The sequence below is a fragment of the Dermacentor albipictus genome, chromosome 5 (genome assembly GCF_038994185.2).
Source record: "Dermacentor albipictus isolate Rhodes 1998 colony chromosome 5, USDA_Dalb.pri_finalv2, whole genome shotgun sequence".
In the NCBI taxonomy this organism is placed as follows: Eukaryota; Metazoa; Arthropoda; class Arachnida; order Ixodida; family Ixodidae; genus Dermacentor; species Dermacentor albipictus.
This window is the reverse complement of record NC_091825.1, coordinates 140252709-140268418: the sequence shown is the minus strand read 5'-3', so window position 1 is coordinate 140268418 and position 15710 is coordinate 140252709. Positions and strand designations below refer to the sequence as shown.

Sequence of the window (15710 nt, the reverse complement as noted above, 5' to 3'; positions counted from 1 at the left end):
CGAAATGCGGAAGCATTCGGAAGCCAAACGGTAACGTCTTTTTCGGCCGGGCGACAGACCTTGCAACTGGAGTGTCCCCCGACCGAAACGTTTAAGTGGAGAGAGAGAGAGAGAGAGAGAGAGAGATCTCTTGCCGCGGACACCGTAAACTCTCTCGCTCAAGACGGCCTTCTAAAGCATTCCACTGCAAGACGGCAAGCCATCACCACTCGGTGTTCCCAGACGGCCTTCATCCCAACCACTGAACAGGTCAAATGCTTCGGTGCAGGACAGGCGTATAACCGATGATTTGCACTTGAACGGGCAAAGAGAACAATAACAAACATGCACTCCGAACATTAACAACAATCCCAGCACACATCTAAACGCAAAAAAAAGAACGCTTGTGTATTGAGTTAGGTGCGTGTTAAAAAAAAACCCGAGGTGGTCAAAATTAATCCGGAGTCCCTCACTACGGCGTACCTCATTATTGTATCATGGTATCGGCACGAAAAATGTCAGAATGTAATTATTTATTTTAAACCTTAAAAGCCCGTTACATTAGGAAAGTTAGTGATTTGTTTCCCCGAAAACAGAATCGGCGGGTCGCAGAATAAGAATGGCGTAGAACCCTCTAAGAAAATGTTCCGTATTTTCACAGCATGTTGACATTCTTTTAGTGACGACATTTAACGTTTCAAGGTAACACCTAAGCTACGAGATACGCCGTATCTAACGGAGGACGCGGGATTAACACGACACTCGAGGTCCTTTAGTGCTAATTTATATGTGAAGACACGAAGCATACCTCTCTCCCATTCGGCCCCTATAGGAATCGCCGCCGTGTATTGAACCAGCGATATCGTACTCAACAACAGAATACCAAACAAGGTGCAGATACACAGGAAGATGGAGAAATAAGGCGATCAATAGAGATAGAACAGAGGATGCCTCCCGAGCCAACATTGTGACAACCAGTACTGCCCCCTTGTCAAAAGTATTGTTGGTACGTTGGCTCCGGAGGCATCGTTTGTACAACCATTCTTGATCTCAACAACGAAATGCCCTGTAGACGCTGAGATGAAGCGGCGGGTACGCTCTGATCCTTGGACGTTAAAAAACGTATGTCACGTGCAACAACGTGAAGCGTCAAGCTTCAGGCCGGAAGTCAGCACAGCAAGTGCACCGACTGGAACGAGAACGCAAGGTGCGATCTTTTCGCCTTCGCCGTGCAGCGCATACAAGCCGCAAAAGTGCGAGGCCGTTTCTCTGCTCGTTCGCTAGCAGCAAAGACAAAACTGTAGTAAGAAGGGTGGGAAACGCAGCACTCAGAAGAGCGCAACAACGCGTCTTACAAGGCTGTAAAGCCAATAGGGCGACAAGAAATGGGCGCTTGGGAGACGACAACCGATGCAGGGAAGCGCGCTGACCATGACTGTGTCGTTGCGAAAGCGGAGAGAGCACCCAAGAAGGAAAGGAGGGAGGGACTCGATACGACGTGTCGAGCACGATCCGAAAATAAGGCTTCCACGACACGCGGGCTCGCGCAGAAGCGAGCCCGCCCGCACAAGATCAACAAACAAGCTAAGCGCGAGAGTGCGTATGCGTGGTGGCTCGGTCGAAGACGCAGCGAGCGGCCGCTGAGTAAAAGGCCGAGACGAGAAGGCCGCAGCAAAGCCGGTGGCGGTGGTGACGTCAAATTAGCCGAGACAGGCCGTAAATCGGTCCGGACGGCCGGAAAGACGGGCAGTGAGGAAACGCGGGGCCCGTGTAGCGGACGCTGGGAGGAGGAGGAGGGAGGCACTGGAGGAGGGTGGGTGCACTGCAGTGCAAAACGGGTGCACGACGGGCTCGAGCCGAGCCAGGCTGTACCGCGGTAACTCGAATGTAGCGACCACGCAATCACCGAGGCGAAGTAGTGGAAAAGTGTGCATTCTCATGCCCCGGTTAAAGGTTCCCTCACTATTTATTTATATATTTATTAATTATTTCCTTATTTACAAATGCATGACAGAGCTCTCGTGGGGCATTGTCTAGGAGGAAGGGGGAGGGGAGGAGGAGTACAGTAGGTACAAACTTAAATATCAAAATATATAAACACCTTAGCATAATAACCCCCCCCCCCCCCCCATTGTAACAAAATATAAATACTATAAATCAGTTTAGACCGATAAATTATTCTTCGAAAGCTTTACCTTCGTTAACTTTGCGCCTCGGGGGTGATCACTGTAATAAAAAATGAAGACAAAACGCGTCGATACGTAAGTGTGACGTCACGGTTTCCACATTTTCTTTCGAATTTGGACAGTCGTGGCGCAGCTAAGTTCAGTCATTGGCTCCATTTCGTTCTTGCGCCTTTTCTAGCTTACCGGTATTCTCGAAGTGTAAATTTACTAATGCAGCTAAACTTACTTTTTTCTCTTGGAAACTTCGCAGTGGGATAATTATAAGGGAGCCGTAATTGAGGACTCCGAGTTACATTTTAGCCCCCTGGGTTTTTCAATGTACACCCAAAGAAGCGTCCTGCGTTGTTTCTCTCTATTTCTATTTCTTTCTTTTTTTTTTCTTTTTCTCTTTCATGAACGTGTATTAAAAAGAATTTCGCCTTTTTTTCTGTGACATACCAGGCATGAGTGCAGTGAATACCAAAAAAAAACGACAACCATTCCACTCTGTGAAGTGGAACGGCAGCGAAAGCACATTACTTTTCGTTTGAGAGCTTTGACTGTCGTCAGCTTTGGTTGCTATTCCATCTTCACAGAGTGGAATGGTTGTCCTTTGTTTGAGCTGTCTGGTGATGGGAGTTGATGTGTTTGAATGGATGATTTAATAAAGACGGTGGTTAATGTTCAAATGAGACGCTTTATTTTGTCATAGTGGTTACGATTACTTTATCACTGTGATATACACTCAGTGGTTCGACTGCCACCCTAGAGAGGTTCATGGCTAGAATCAAATGAAAGCACGTCCAGTGATGCGTGGTAGGTATCATGGGGTTAGAGTAACATTGCAGGCCAAACTCTTCCAACATGTATTGCATGAACCATTCCTTCTCTAGCTTAAAAATATCCACGTTGAAGTCTCCGTTGATGATCACAGGTGTGGTATCATCTTTTCTAACCCACTGGAAATATATGGTCATAAACTCCTTGATTTCGGACTTGGAAATGACGGGCGAGCTGCACACCGTCGAGGTCCCATTTGTATAGCGCAAACATCCGCACAATCAACGACTATGGCGTTGCCTTCTAGCTGGGCGAACGAGTCTGACCGCGTTTCCGAACGACACAGGACGGTTATCTCGTTCAGGATTGCATCGAGATAGAGTTAAAGGGCGCGTAACAGGTTTACAGGGGTAGGAGCCATTGAGCTTGGACCCTTTCTGCATTATCACCAGGATCGGCCCACATGATGATTTTTCTGGCGACGGACACCGAAAAAGTACGGAAGCTGGGTCATATACAGCTTTCGCTGTATAAATTTGGAGGACGCTTTAGGCTTCACCTTTCAGAGTGGAAGGCCCGAATAGCATTCAAAAATCCCTGACTGTTTTTCACGGTTCCAGGCAACGGCACGAAGGCGAGCTTTCTGGTAGAAACGATCTTCTCTTGCGTCGATCGGCCGATCTCCTGTTATTAATTCGCACTTTTAATGCTTCTATCTGAGGAGATCTAACATAAAAGGTATGCTCTGTCGGTGTTTCTTTTCATGGCACTCGTTTCTGAGCTGTCATTCTCAAAATTTTGAGGAATAACTTTGTAAATAATGAAAGGCAAAGTATGAACACTTTAGTGATAGACAACTTCCCGTAGTTGCTTAGTGGCTATGGTGTTGGTCTGCTACGCACGAGGTCCGCGGCATCAAATCCCGGCCACGGCGGCCGCATTTCGATGGGGGCGAAATGCGAAAGCACCCGTGTACTTAGATTTAACTGCACGTTAAGAACCTCAGGTGGTCCAAATTTCCGGAGTCCAACACGGCGTGCATCACAATCAGATCGTGGTTTTGGCACGTAAAACCCCGTAATTTAAGTACTTTTTTTTACATTGTGATAAAAGAGTGGTTGGGTATGCATGGTTCGGAATGATTGTTCGCGATAAGGTCGACGCGGGACGCCGACGCCGGATTTTCTGCGACACAGGGCCCTTAACGCTCTCGCGTTAAATATGTGTTGCTTAAAGCAAAAAGCCCATGAAAAAGAATGGCTAGTTCCGTCCGTAGCGCGAAGCACTGACAGCCATAGCAAGGTTTAGCGTTGCCTTCGAACTCCTCGGACGGTGTTCTAACTGCACGCGGGTGCGACATGTAGGCGCGACGCAGCACGCAAGGCAACTGCCGCTGCATGCGCAGAAGGAACAGTGCCCTCGCAGCTATGCCAGGCGCCTCACAATGCTGAATCGATTAGAAGCGCCGCCAGCTGGCGTTGCAGGCGCCGCACCGATGTTGCACGAGATGAGACCGACGGCAAACCGCAACGCCCAGTGAAACGTTAGGTAATTAACGATAGCTTTACCATTACTGTCAGTTACACTGAGACAAGAGTATTCACAGAGCAGCTAAACAGAAACGCTAGCGTGCGCACAACGCTCATCAGAGCAGTGGTATGCAGAACGCTGGCCTGGCTCCACCACCGGAGCCGATCGCGAGGACCCTTGACGTTGCGTCCACTAGGTAGCAGTATGTTTGATGACGTCATGCTACTTTGACAGAGACTTCCGTTGCCAAGCCCGGCGTGACGAAAGCGGTGACGTCAAAATCGCCGCGGCTTACTCGTGCGTTAGTCCGCTTCATCATCGTCGTCGTCTTCATTGTTGTTGTTGTTGTTGTTGTTGTTGTTGTCAGCCAAACGCACTCCGCCTCTCTAAAACCCTCAACCCCGGGCCGTGCATGCAACAATATGTGGACAGCACGTGGCTAGGACGTCCGTACGATTGCTGCAGCAATAATAAATTTTAAATGTAGGATTTAACGTTCGGAAACTGCCCAGATGATTACGAGAGCCGCCGTAGCGGGGGGGCTCCGATTCATTTTTGACCCCTGAGGTTTTCTCTTTTTAACGTGTACCCGAAGCACCAGTGCACGAGGGTTATTGCATTTCGCTCCCATGAGAATGCGGCTGCAGCGGCTAAGCGAAGTTTCTGGGTACCTTTACACTTGAAACATGGCCTTCGAGATCGAGTGGCGCGAACGTGCCACCCGATCTCAAAGCTTATGCTGGAAAGACAGAACGCTGGCGCATATGTGCCCAGTCGTTCCCTTTCTTCTCTTGTCGTCACTAGTCGCAGAGGCAAGGCGGCCGCCTCGATAAACGCGCCCGTATTACGCTCGCTAAAATACGGTACACGACGCACTAACGACTAGCTCCGTCGGTAGGAGGCAGTGTAGTTTGGAAGAGACGGAAGGAAACGGTGCAGGGAGAGGGAGAGATGGAGAAGTGGGTGAGGAGGAAGCTCGTTTCCTGCGCTGCAGCGAAAGCTGGCGCAGGGAAGCCGCCCTGTTTATTGATTTCCAGGAGCGCAGGCGGCGGCTTCCTCCGCATCCCAAACTGGGATGGATGCCCCCTGCACGCCGCGCTTGCCCCTCGCATCTCTCTCTTTCGCAACGCCGCGCCTTCGTTGCGCGGCGTGAAAAGATGAGAGCAGTGAAGAACGAAACAAGAAGGGTGGGACAAAAACGATCGCTTGACGTCACTAAAGCGTTCATGTGTGCGGCGAGCGCTGCAAAGAAAATTTGTTTTATGACCCGCGTTGCAATTCTCAGCCGGCGTGCCCGGCTCACCGTCGTTTCTCCTGAGCAGCGTTTTCTCGACACACGGGTCATATATATCAGGCGATAAAGCACATTGAGAACTGTTTCTTTTGTCTCGTTAAGGGAAGCTGGTTGAAAGAAACTGGGTCCCCTTATAGTGGAATAAGACAGCACTTCCAAATGGTATACACGTTTTGTTACTTGAGAAAAGAGTATATGCGGGATGTTCTTTCATATCAAACACAAATATAAGCGGTTCTCCACATCGTTTGCGCTAACCAAGATTACTGGCGAAGGGGTAAATGTGGCAGTGCTATGGCATCCGCTGAAAATTTGGCTTGATTAAACGGGTGCAGGTTTATTAAGGTTCATGCGAGTATACTCCATTGGTTCTCCTCATATATACAGTCGGGAGCAAGAGTCTGTAGACAATGGCACTAGAAAAAATATATATGTTTTCTTTTTTTCAAGTACAGCCGGGCAACGCCAAAATGTCTCCATACAATTCGTTAATCGAAGAGGCGCACGTAGACTATGCCCCTCTACGAAAAAAAAACTAAAAAAGATTGATACCGCCTTCAGACTTATTTAATATAACTTAGCACATGCTGCATTGCATTTGAACGCGTGGTGCCTGTACACTTCTTTATGTAATGTCACTGGTATCTACGACTCCAGATTAGAAATGCGTGTGCCGTAATGAAGCAATATTTGCAAAACAGAAAAGTAAACAGCAACAAAGTAGAAGGCGTTCTCAAATCTCAATTAAAAGCTTCGGATTCGCCAGCGAATGACATTTTTACACTATAGCTCCCTTATTCATAAGCTAAAGTTATGCGTACAACGACAGAAAAGCAATACATAAAGCTAATAAGAGGCTATAGTAACAGCGCAGGAGTTTATTTTGTGGAAATCTATAATGATGGTTAAGTTTAGCATACAAAAAAACCACGACCGATTCACAGGGTTGTCAGCCATTCTAAAGCGAACAGAGTCAAAATTTCGCAAAATCATCACATCAAATAAAGAGATGAAGCGACATTCGCACATGAGAAGCAGTTGGTTTCACATAAAAAGAAGAAAGAAAGACATCCCACTACCATCGCCAGAACGACGAAGAACGTAACGAAATTCGAAAAAATAAAGAGACAGAACGAATCAATAAAATGAAAAAGGAGATAATCGATGGGTAACGATGAAATATCGTTGAGCAAACAGAACCGGCCAGAGATGTTTCGTAGCAGCTTCACCGACAAATAACAAAAGAAAACAACGAATAGAAAAAATGTGTGTGTGTGTGCGTTGGGGAGGGGCGGTGGGAGGACTGTGATGCAAGAATGTTCCGGGACGCCTACATCTAGAAAGAGCTACCGCATGCTGCAATTTCGACAGCCAGGGCACCTGTCATTGAAGACTAACGCATCGGAATGCATATACGCAATTATGCTTGAAATTTTGGTTTCGATTACGCTACAAAACACCGCTGCCTCATTCCTATACACTGTTGCCACCCACAGACGGAAAGCAGCTCACGGGATTCAGTTCTGGCTGCAGTGAGCTATTAAAAAGAAAAAAAAGAAAGAACCAGCACGCCAATGATTGAAGAAAGTTCTGAATCAAATCGCCAGATGACATCCTTGTCTTGTTTAGTTTTCCGATGTCCGCGAATTTCTGTTTCTAAAAAGCAATCGCGGTCAAGTATACACGCCAAAAGACACACTCCAAAAAGACAATATCTCTAGTTCTTTAGCGCTCTGAAAATCGAGAGCACAAAAAAGATGAGAAGGTAGCTACGTCGGTGACCTGGCAGTTTGTGTGAAGGTCGAGGTGAAAGGAACAACGAATGGAGCGCTTCATCACGAAAAGTTAACACACGGAGTCCACGCACGTAAGCCAGTGCCCACTAACAACGAAAAAAAAAAATACTTCTGTGGGAACTGCCAAAGCAGCTTGCAGAATCGCGCAAGTCAGTCAGAACTCCCAGACGCAAGACAAAGCGAGCAATCCAAGAATCTTTTCGGCAGTTCTTCCACACTATACCGCACGAGGCAAGCCGTCCTTTGCAGCACAAGACAACGACACACACGCACACCACGCATCGGCTCTCCCGCGTGGATTCCCCAATGCGCCAGTGGGAACCGTCGCAAGATAGGAACCGCCTCCGGCCGGCGGACGCAGCCTCGAACCAATGGTGTTTCCTAATCGGGCTGAGAGGGGTCACAATTGGGACGCGCCGGGGAAGCGGGGGAAGGGCAAGAAGGGCACTAGTTAACGAACGGGGGAGAGGGCGTGGCCTGGCGTCGAGATTAACCCCGGGCAAAACTAATGGCAGGGATACGAAGGACATTGGGGAGAGGATGGGATGAGGAAAAAGAGGTAGGAAGGAGGGGGAAGAGGTGGAGGAGGGGTCATGCACATAGACTGACACGCACATACACACTAACGCCATCGCTATCGGGGATGGGGGGGGGGGGGGGGGTGTAGCAACGTTCGAACGCGCTTCGGGGCCGCGGGACTCCGGGCTCAGTCAGAGGGAGCGGCCATCTTCAAACGGATGCAGAGGCACGGGCCCGGGTAACCCATGGCGTAACCGGAAGCGCTTCGCCCAGTGTATCCCGCGGAAGTGCAGGGTGCCACGCGTCTTGGAGAGCTTGTTGTAGCGGCGACTCGGCTCGGGTGAGCCGGTGAAGTGCTTTTTTTTTCTCCAAGGGCGGGAGTGTGTGGGCACGCCGCACGGTGCGGGAGACGAAGATGCTAGCCGGGTAGCGGGCACCGCCGGAATGCCGTCGCCAAACGCGGATGACGGCGCCTCGGGCAGGGGTACGGTTCGATGGCGAAGGCCGTCGGCCCTGCTGCTGGCGTGGATTACGTTCCTTCTCCAGAATCGACGAGCGGCCACCCTTGGTAAGCAGTCGAAACAATACAGTCCTTGCAGATGTATAAATACGCGAAATAATATTCGCTAAGGAAATAAACTAATGTTGCAACCCGCTTCGTATAACTCGCGAAGTTTTGTCCGCACGTGCAGGAATTTGTGCGTGACTGGAGGAACTAACTTATACAAGGACGTCGATAATCCTGCTAACGAAAAGAGTAAGATTTCGCACAAGTCTTCGGCACTGACAAAACGGCAGCATGAAAGCTGTCAGAATTCAGAGAACGCGCGGCTTAGAAAAAAAAATGCTAACACAGCTGTATCCAACCTCAAGCAAACCACGGCCCTTAGCCGCACGCAAGTGCCACAAGAGGTAAAAGTCAAAGGAGCGAGGCTGCGTGTGCCTCTGTACCATCGTCAGCCATTAGGTTAGCTAATGCACTGAATGCTACATTAGGCAGCGCGTAAAGAAATAATGTCTTCAACTATTTATTCTTCAGAACAAATCGGCAAACGTAGGCAACCACCCAAACTGAACTGATTAGGAAAAACTAGCTTTCGAGCTTTACTATCTGCAATCTAAAAGCCAAGATACCGTCCTTTAAACGCTCGCACTTAATTTTGTCGACGGCGCTATGCTTCTTTATGCGGTCATATTTAATGGGTCGTGCACCAGACCTGTATATAACACAAATTTCCTTCTTGCGCAACGCATCGTAGCTGTCGTCGTGTGTACAGCAATGAAAGCGTTTCGCAAATCTCTAGTCCTCTGTGCTTTCTTGAATGCACTTTTGCGCTCCGTATGATCGCGCTGACACATATTTACAGAGATCAGGTGGCTTCCTCGATCCGACCATATAAAAAAACAACGTACAGACTCCACCCCCCCCCCTCCCCCTACTTCGGCAACGAGCAGTAGCTGTGGTATTCGTGAGAAAGAACATGTCTCTCTCTTTAGTCCTCCATTATAGCTCACCATAAAAAGTTGACTGATGCACTCTCAGCGTATGTTTATAGAAGCCTTTACGGACTCCTTTGCCTCCCTAAGAGAATTTTCTTTTTAATAGTATCAAGCCACACACATTCTGGAAACAATAGTTGATAAATACAGTGGGACTACGGAAATGTAGACAAACGGGTCACTGCTCACACAACTGAAGTGCCGCTTCGACAGGTCATCGCTGTGGTACTCTCGATCACAATGATGAATTGCAGTGGCCCAACGCCAGGCAATGAGGAAACTCTCTTCGATAAGGGAAGTATTGTGAACATGGACGGACGAGCATGACAGAAACCGTGAAATCCGTATACTGTCTGTGCACAATCCATATTATTACCTAATACGGACTTGAGAGTGGTTGATTAAGGTATGGCTAAAGATAGATAGAACGCCTCCACAAGGGGACCTGTCTTCGTCCGGGCAATAATACGGACTTTAATACGGACTTTACAAAGACTTGAAATACAGAATTGTAATACATTGCCTGTTAGCAGTCTATGGACCATGCAAACTCAAGCGCCCATATTAATCCTAAGTACACTATCCAGAGATTACGTATAATCAGTATAGATTGTTGTAAGGACTGACGAACACTTTTGTGAGGTTTAGGTGGGAGCACCCTTCCACCTGACATTGCAAGCAAGGGTCAAGACACAATCCAGAAACGAAAGATAAAGGGCAGATACACGCGCTGCTCTCCTTATCCCTTATTTTGTAGCTTGTGTCTGTTTTCGCACTTTCACATACAATGCCAAATAAAAAACTACGTCCCCAGTCAAGCGCTTTTGATCCCTTGTGCGTTCCCCCACCCCCCTTCCACCCCGCAGAACCGGTGCGGCTGCAGCCCCTGCACTTCCTGCGCTCGGTGGCGGCCGGGGACAACGTGCAAACCATGTGCGCCGTGCAGAGCGGCGACGAGGTGGACTTCTCGTGGCGCAAGGACGGCCAGCCCCTGTCGGCCAGCGGCCACCGGCTGGTCATCCACTCGCTGCCCACCACCTCCATCCTGCTCATCAAGAACGCCACCGTGTTCGACGCCGGTAACTACAGCTGCGTCGGCCGCAACGCGCTCGGCCAGGACAGCGTCACCGCGCAGCTCAGGGTCGAAGGTGAGCTGGCGACAGCGTTCTTTTTCGCAAGCTGCGGGATCCACCGTCATTGCAGAGTGCAGTCCGATTAAAGCATCGCCGAGACGTCTCGCGAGGACGTGTTCAATCAGTGCCGGTGTAATGCGAAAATTCATTTAGCTATATCCTATTCATATCTACCATTCGCGACCGCCCGATGCCGGCGATAACGAAGGCGGGGCGTTGCTATGACAAATTACAAAGAACGAGAAGGAATAGTATTGGAAGAGAGTCGCTTAACAAATTCCATTCCAGTGCTATTCCGTGGTCTTGCGTTCGACCGCTTTTCGTGAATAAAAGAAAGCAGATTACGTTGCTACTGAAACAGCTGTGCCCGCATTCAGGTCAACAAAATAGAGTGGTCAGTTACATTGAGAACAAACAGAACAGACGCGCATGCGATGAAGAGCAAGATGACGTCAGTCAATACGATGACCACGAGCCGCAACAAAGCCTAAACACACAAAGATGAAACTTCGCTAAGGTTACGACCGGTACAGCCCCCACAATGCTCCCTGACTCACTGCGGTCAATGCCGAACAGTGCACCGATCTCGTTACCAACCGGGAACCAGCTCCCCTCCCTGTGGGGCTCTCTAGCACTGCAGCTATATACGGTGTGACTCATCCCTCGGCACCAGTCGGCCGGGCGCCATCGATTCCAGCAGGACTGCAGGTGTACCTCGCACGCCGGCACAGGCGCCTCGGCACCGTCTCAGGACTTCGATCAGGGAGCGGAGGGCGCCTGGAGACTCGCCCGCCTATCGAGCTCGACACGAACTCGCCGCATCGAATCGAGACGCCGCCGCATTGGCGCGCCTCGTTGCGCGATCGAACGACGACTCGGCCGGCACTGCTTCGAGAGGGCTTTGGCCAGGTGCATTTTCTCAACGAACTTCGACGAACGACCTATGTCGAAAGACAGGGAAAACACGGGGAAGGCGGGAGATGGACATTACAAAGATCGAGATTACATCGTCTATGTCGAAAGAGACATTCTTACACCATATACGACATCCGACTCGATTTCCCATAAGAAGACCGCGAAACTATCATTGCGCCTTTTGGTATCCACCAGCCTCGGGAAACGTTTATAGCATAGTTACTCTTTCTTAATGCGAAAAATTCTTTGCCTCACTTTTGCCACTTTGCAGAAGCTTTGTATAGGTACGTAGCTAGGTTCCTGTCTCACTTCACTTTAATATAAAGAGAATATTCTGTGACCAACACTGAAATCAAACTTCTGCCGTCGAGCCCAGCAGCCCGCTGTTCTGAGTATTATGCCGCGATCGCACGAACAGTTCGCTCTTTCCAAAGTCAGCCTGCTGGTCTTTGAAACGTTCGGCGCGTGCGCCCCGTGCCACTTCCAGCTGTGCGTGGGATCTTCCCAATTTTATTTCTCTCTTTCTGTTGCATCATTCCTCCTTGCTAACCACACTTCCCTCAAGCCACATGCAGGGTAGCGAACCGGAGACTTCATTTTCCTACCTCCTCTCTCTCCGTCTCCGCGCCACCACTCACGGCCTGCCATGATTGGTGGCGCTGGCTATCCCTCCCAAGGTTGTCGTAGATAAACATAGGTACCCCAGAAAATGGATGGGAAAATGACGCCGCGGTACCTCAACTGCTAAGAGCATCCCACGCGTAATGCGAAGACATGGGTTCGTATCACCCCTGCGGCCAGTTTTTTTTTTTTTTCATCCACTTTCATTTCCATTTATTCATCATTTCTTTAATTCAACTAAGAGCTACGGATAAATTCCCCTATGCTGGCCTTCGTTCCACTGTTTGTTGGTTTCTTATGATGTGATATGAAGTGATATATACACATATATACACACGCTTTTCGCTCATTCGCAGGCCAACCGCATTGGCTCAAGGAACCACCGAAAGAAGTCGTCGTAGCGCTCGGCGACTTGGCCACCCTCCGCTGTGACGTCATAAGCTTTCCCCACGCAAGGGTCACGTGGTTCAGAATAGGCGAAGGTAAGTTATCTGCTATTTGATGTTTTACACTAAAGAAAAAACAAACGGAGGTTGACCTGGAATCGCCCTCATAAATGCTTTGTAATCAAGACAGTCAATAGCAAGGCGAATTGACATTCGTTACGTTCAGAATGCAGGCTCACCGACGCCAGATACGTGCAACTCAGTGTCTCAAAAGTGAGGTTTCCAGCACGCCCTAATGCATACGAAACTCGCGCACACAAGTTTTAGAATTTCAGGCAGGGGTTCGGATCCCGAAGACCCATGCTCTACTAATGTATATCGGCGCATGCTATTCTTGATTAAACTGTCGCTTCCATAATTGAATCTCAACTATACCGGAGATTTCCCAGTGTGTGTGTGTGTGTGTGTGTGTGTGCGTGTGCGTGTGCGTGTGTGTGTGTGTGTGTGTGTGTGTGTGTGTGTGTGTGTGTGTGTGTGTGTGTGTGTGTGTGTGTGTAAAAGGGCCTGAAACCAAGGAATCCTTGTCAACATTGTCAATCCTTGTCATTGCTAGACAGAAAGCACAGCAAAGCGGTTCTTTCAGCGCCATAAGACTGGCCCAGTAGACCGATATTGATGCTGAGAAAGCATCAAAGTCGCGGAGGAGCTCGCAGCTTGAAAAACATTTTTAGGTTTTATAAGCAAAGTGACCCATCGATAAGCGTATTGGCAATCTAACCTATTCCGCACGGCCTGGTATACAGCTGTGCAGACATAAACGACTGCGGTGGCGCAACTGCAAGACTAATATTGAACAAATGCCCGCACACGCTTCCAAAGCTGGAGCTCCCACTTATTCAACAAGACTAGAGAAGACCACGCAACATGCTCCCTTGCTTTTCTTTTCTTTTTCTTCTTTTTTAATGATTTCTGCGGCTACTGCACGTCTGTCCATCACGGCCTGCAAAGAACGTAACGGAATAACAAAAACACTGTAGCGCTCGCCATCGCAACTTCGAGACGCCTTCTTTTCCACCGAGGTCCCCACAACACGTCGCAGTAATTTTCTGACCATGTCTTTGAGTGTAGTGGCATTTGAGTTTCTGATAGAGCACGTGCGACGGCACGCTCATGCGCAGACGCTGTGGAGGAGCCGCCGGGTCCCAGGTGGCAGGGCGCCGGCGAGACGAGCATCGAGCTGAGCAGCGTGTCCAGACAGGACGTGGGCACGTACCGTTGCCGAGCCGACAATGGACTCGGCCAGATTTCGGCCGACATCCAGCTCGTGGTACGGGGTGAGTAATCGCAACTGCCAGCACACGTGTTTTACGCCGGCCAGCCGGCACGGCCTCGTAAGTGCGTGTGCGATAGCGTTGCGGGAGCTTGACAGTTCCAAGGTGCTATGATCGATGGCTGACAGAGATGATGTGCAAGTTCACCCTTTAGGCTCTTGGACAGGTTCAATCCATTTATGGTCAACTTTGCGTAAAACTGTTCGGGAGCCTGTCAATGAAGCGGGAACGAATGTGGTTATGTGCGTGATCGAGCGTGTGAGGATACGTGCGTGTGGCAAGCGACTTTTGCATGTGTCTGCATGTGTGTGTCACCATGGACTGACCTGTCAGTGCGAATGGATGCGAGAGCGAATGAGCGCCATCCTGCACCCTAAACTGCAACCTGCCCTCCCCCCAAGCCTACTTCCCACCCCAATCCAAATCTTCCTGCCTCCCCCCCCCCCCCTTCCACGAGCCTCCGAGCCTCTGAACACACCATCCGGTGGAGGCGCTAGCCAAGCCTGCGAAGCAACGACCTGACGGAACTGGACTTCATCCTGCCCTGGGACCAGTGTGGCCAGTGGACCTGGCGGCCAGGTTCTGCGATGACCACGGGCTACCTCATCTGGAGTGGAAGGCGACCCCAAGTAGCGATGCCGTGCCTGAAACATCGCACTCGCCACGCTGGTTGCGCGAGCACTCATGAAATCAACACTTCTCTTCAGACTCTTCAGGAGGTACGATGCGCTTTATTTTTTATGCGCGCAAACCCCCGCACGGCGTAATATACATAAATAATGCACGCAGGCTTTCTTAGTGAAACTGTAGAAGTGTACTGTGGGACTTTTTGGCCACGATTAACATCCTGCGTAGTATTCAGGCTGGTCTGTCCAAATCTCGGCACCTTGCAAAGCAAGAAAAAAAAAACAAGGCTTGTTTTTCCGTGTGCCCCATCCCTTTGCTTCCCCATGTACGTTGCAGTCGTCGTGCATGAAGCTTGCGCGAATACAACCACTAACAATGTGAACGTGCTCAAGGCTGCACAGGGTTGACATACCCGCAACCGCACAAGTTTTCGGAGCAGGGATTCCGCGAAAAGAACGAAATTTCGTCGCATCCAATGCGGCCGCTCCCTAATCGACACGTGCGCTCAATACTTCATCCGTGTGCGAGTACCGCATCGCTCGCCTAAATGCCAGGCTGTGATCTACAATTGTTCGTATTCTGTCTGGTGTGTGTGTTCAGTCTCTTATGGAAGTATAGTTTTTGATTTTCTGCAGGATAGTGCGTTTATGTAATACAAATACACCGGGTGTCCCACGTAAGTTGAGCCAAACCTTTAAAATATGCAAATGCGGCGTAGTTGCACAGAACCAAGGTAATGTTGTTTGCCGTCGCTTGGAGATACTCAGATTATTTATTGCCTTCTGCCTGATTACATAATTTGCCTTAATTAATAAACTTCTCAAATATTATAACTAGATGAAAAGTGTCAACGAGAAAATTGTAGAGCAACATGAAAAAAAACTCCCGAAACAGCTTTCTGTTGCTCAATACGTGCTACATAAAAATTCTTTTCCGAGCATGAAAGCAGCTCGCGCATACACGAAAAATTGCCGCGCGACTGGCCGCTCGAAGCACTTTGCGTGTATTCGCTGGCTTATGCTTGGAAAAACACTTTTACGTAGCACGTGCAGAGCAACAGAAAGATGTATCGCGAGTCTGTCATGTTGCTCTACAATTTATTCGTTGACACGTTCCATCTAAGTAAAATAATTG

The 15710-nt window shown here is 49.3% G+C and overlaps 1 protein-coding gene and 1 long non-coding RNA gene across 4 annotated transcripts in view; one reads left to right on the top strand and one right to left on the bottom strand.

Moving 5' to 3' along the window:
* LOC135908371 (uncharacterized) overlaps positions 1–15710 on the bottom strand; it is a 72227-nt gene that overhangs the window by 35114 nt on the left and 21403 nt on the right. The window lies entirely within an intron of this gene.
* On the top strand, positions 8302–14983 carry LOC135908388 (neural cell adhesion molecule 1-like). The gene is made up of 5 exons (XM_070538949.1): positions 8302–8631; positions 10430–10711; positions 12589–12714; positions 13797–13952; positions 14913–14983. Exons 1-5 carry the CDS (start codon positions 8508–8510, stop codon positions 14981–14983), a joined length of 759 nt encoding a protein of 252 aa, XP_070395050.1. The 5' UTR covers positions 8302–8507.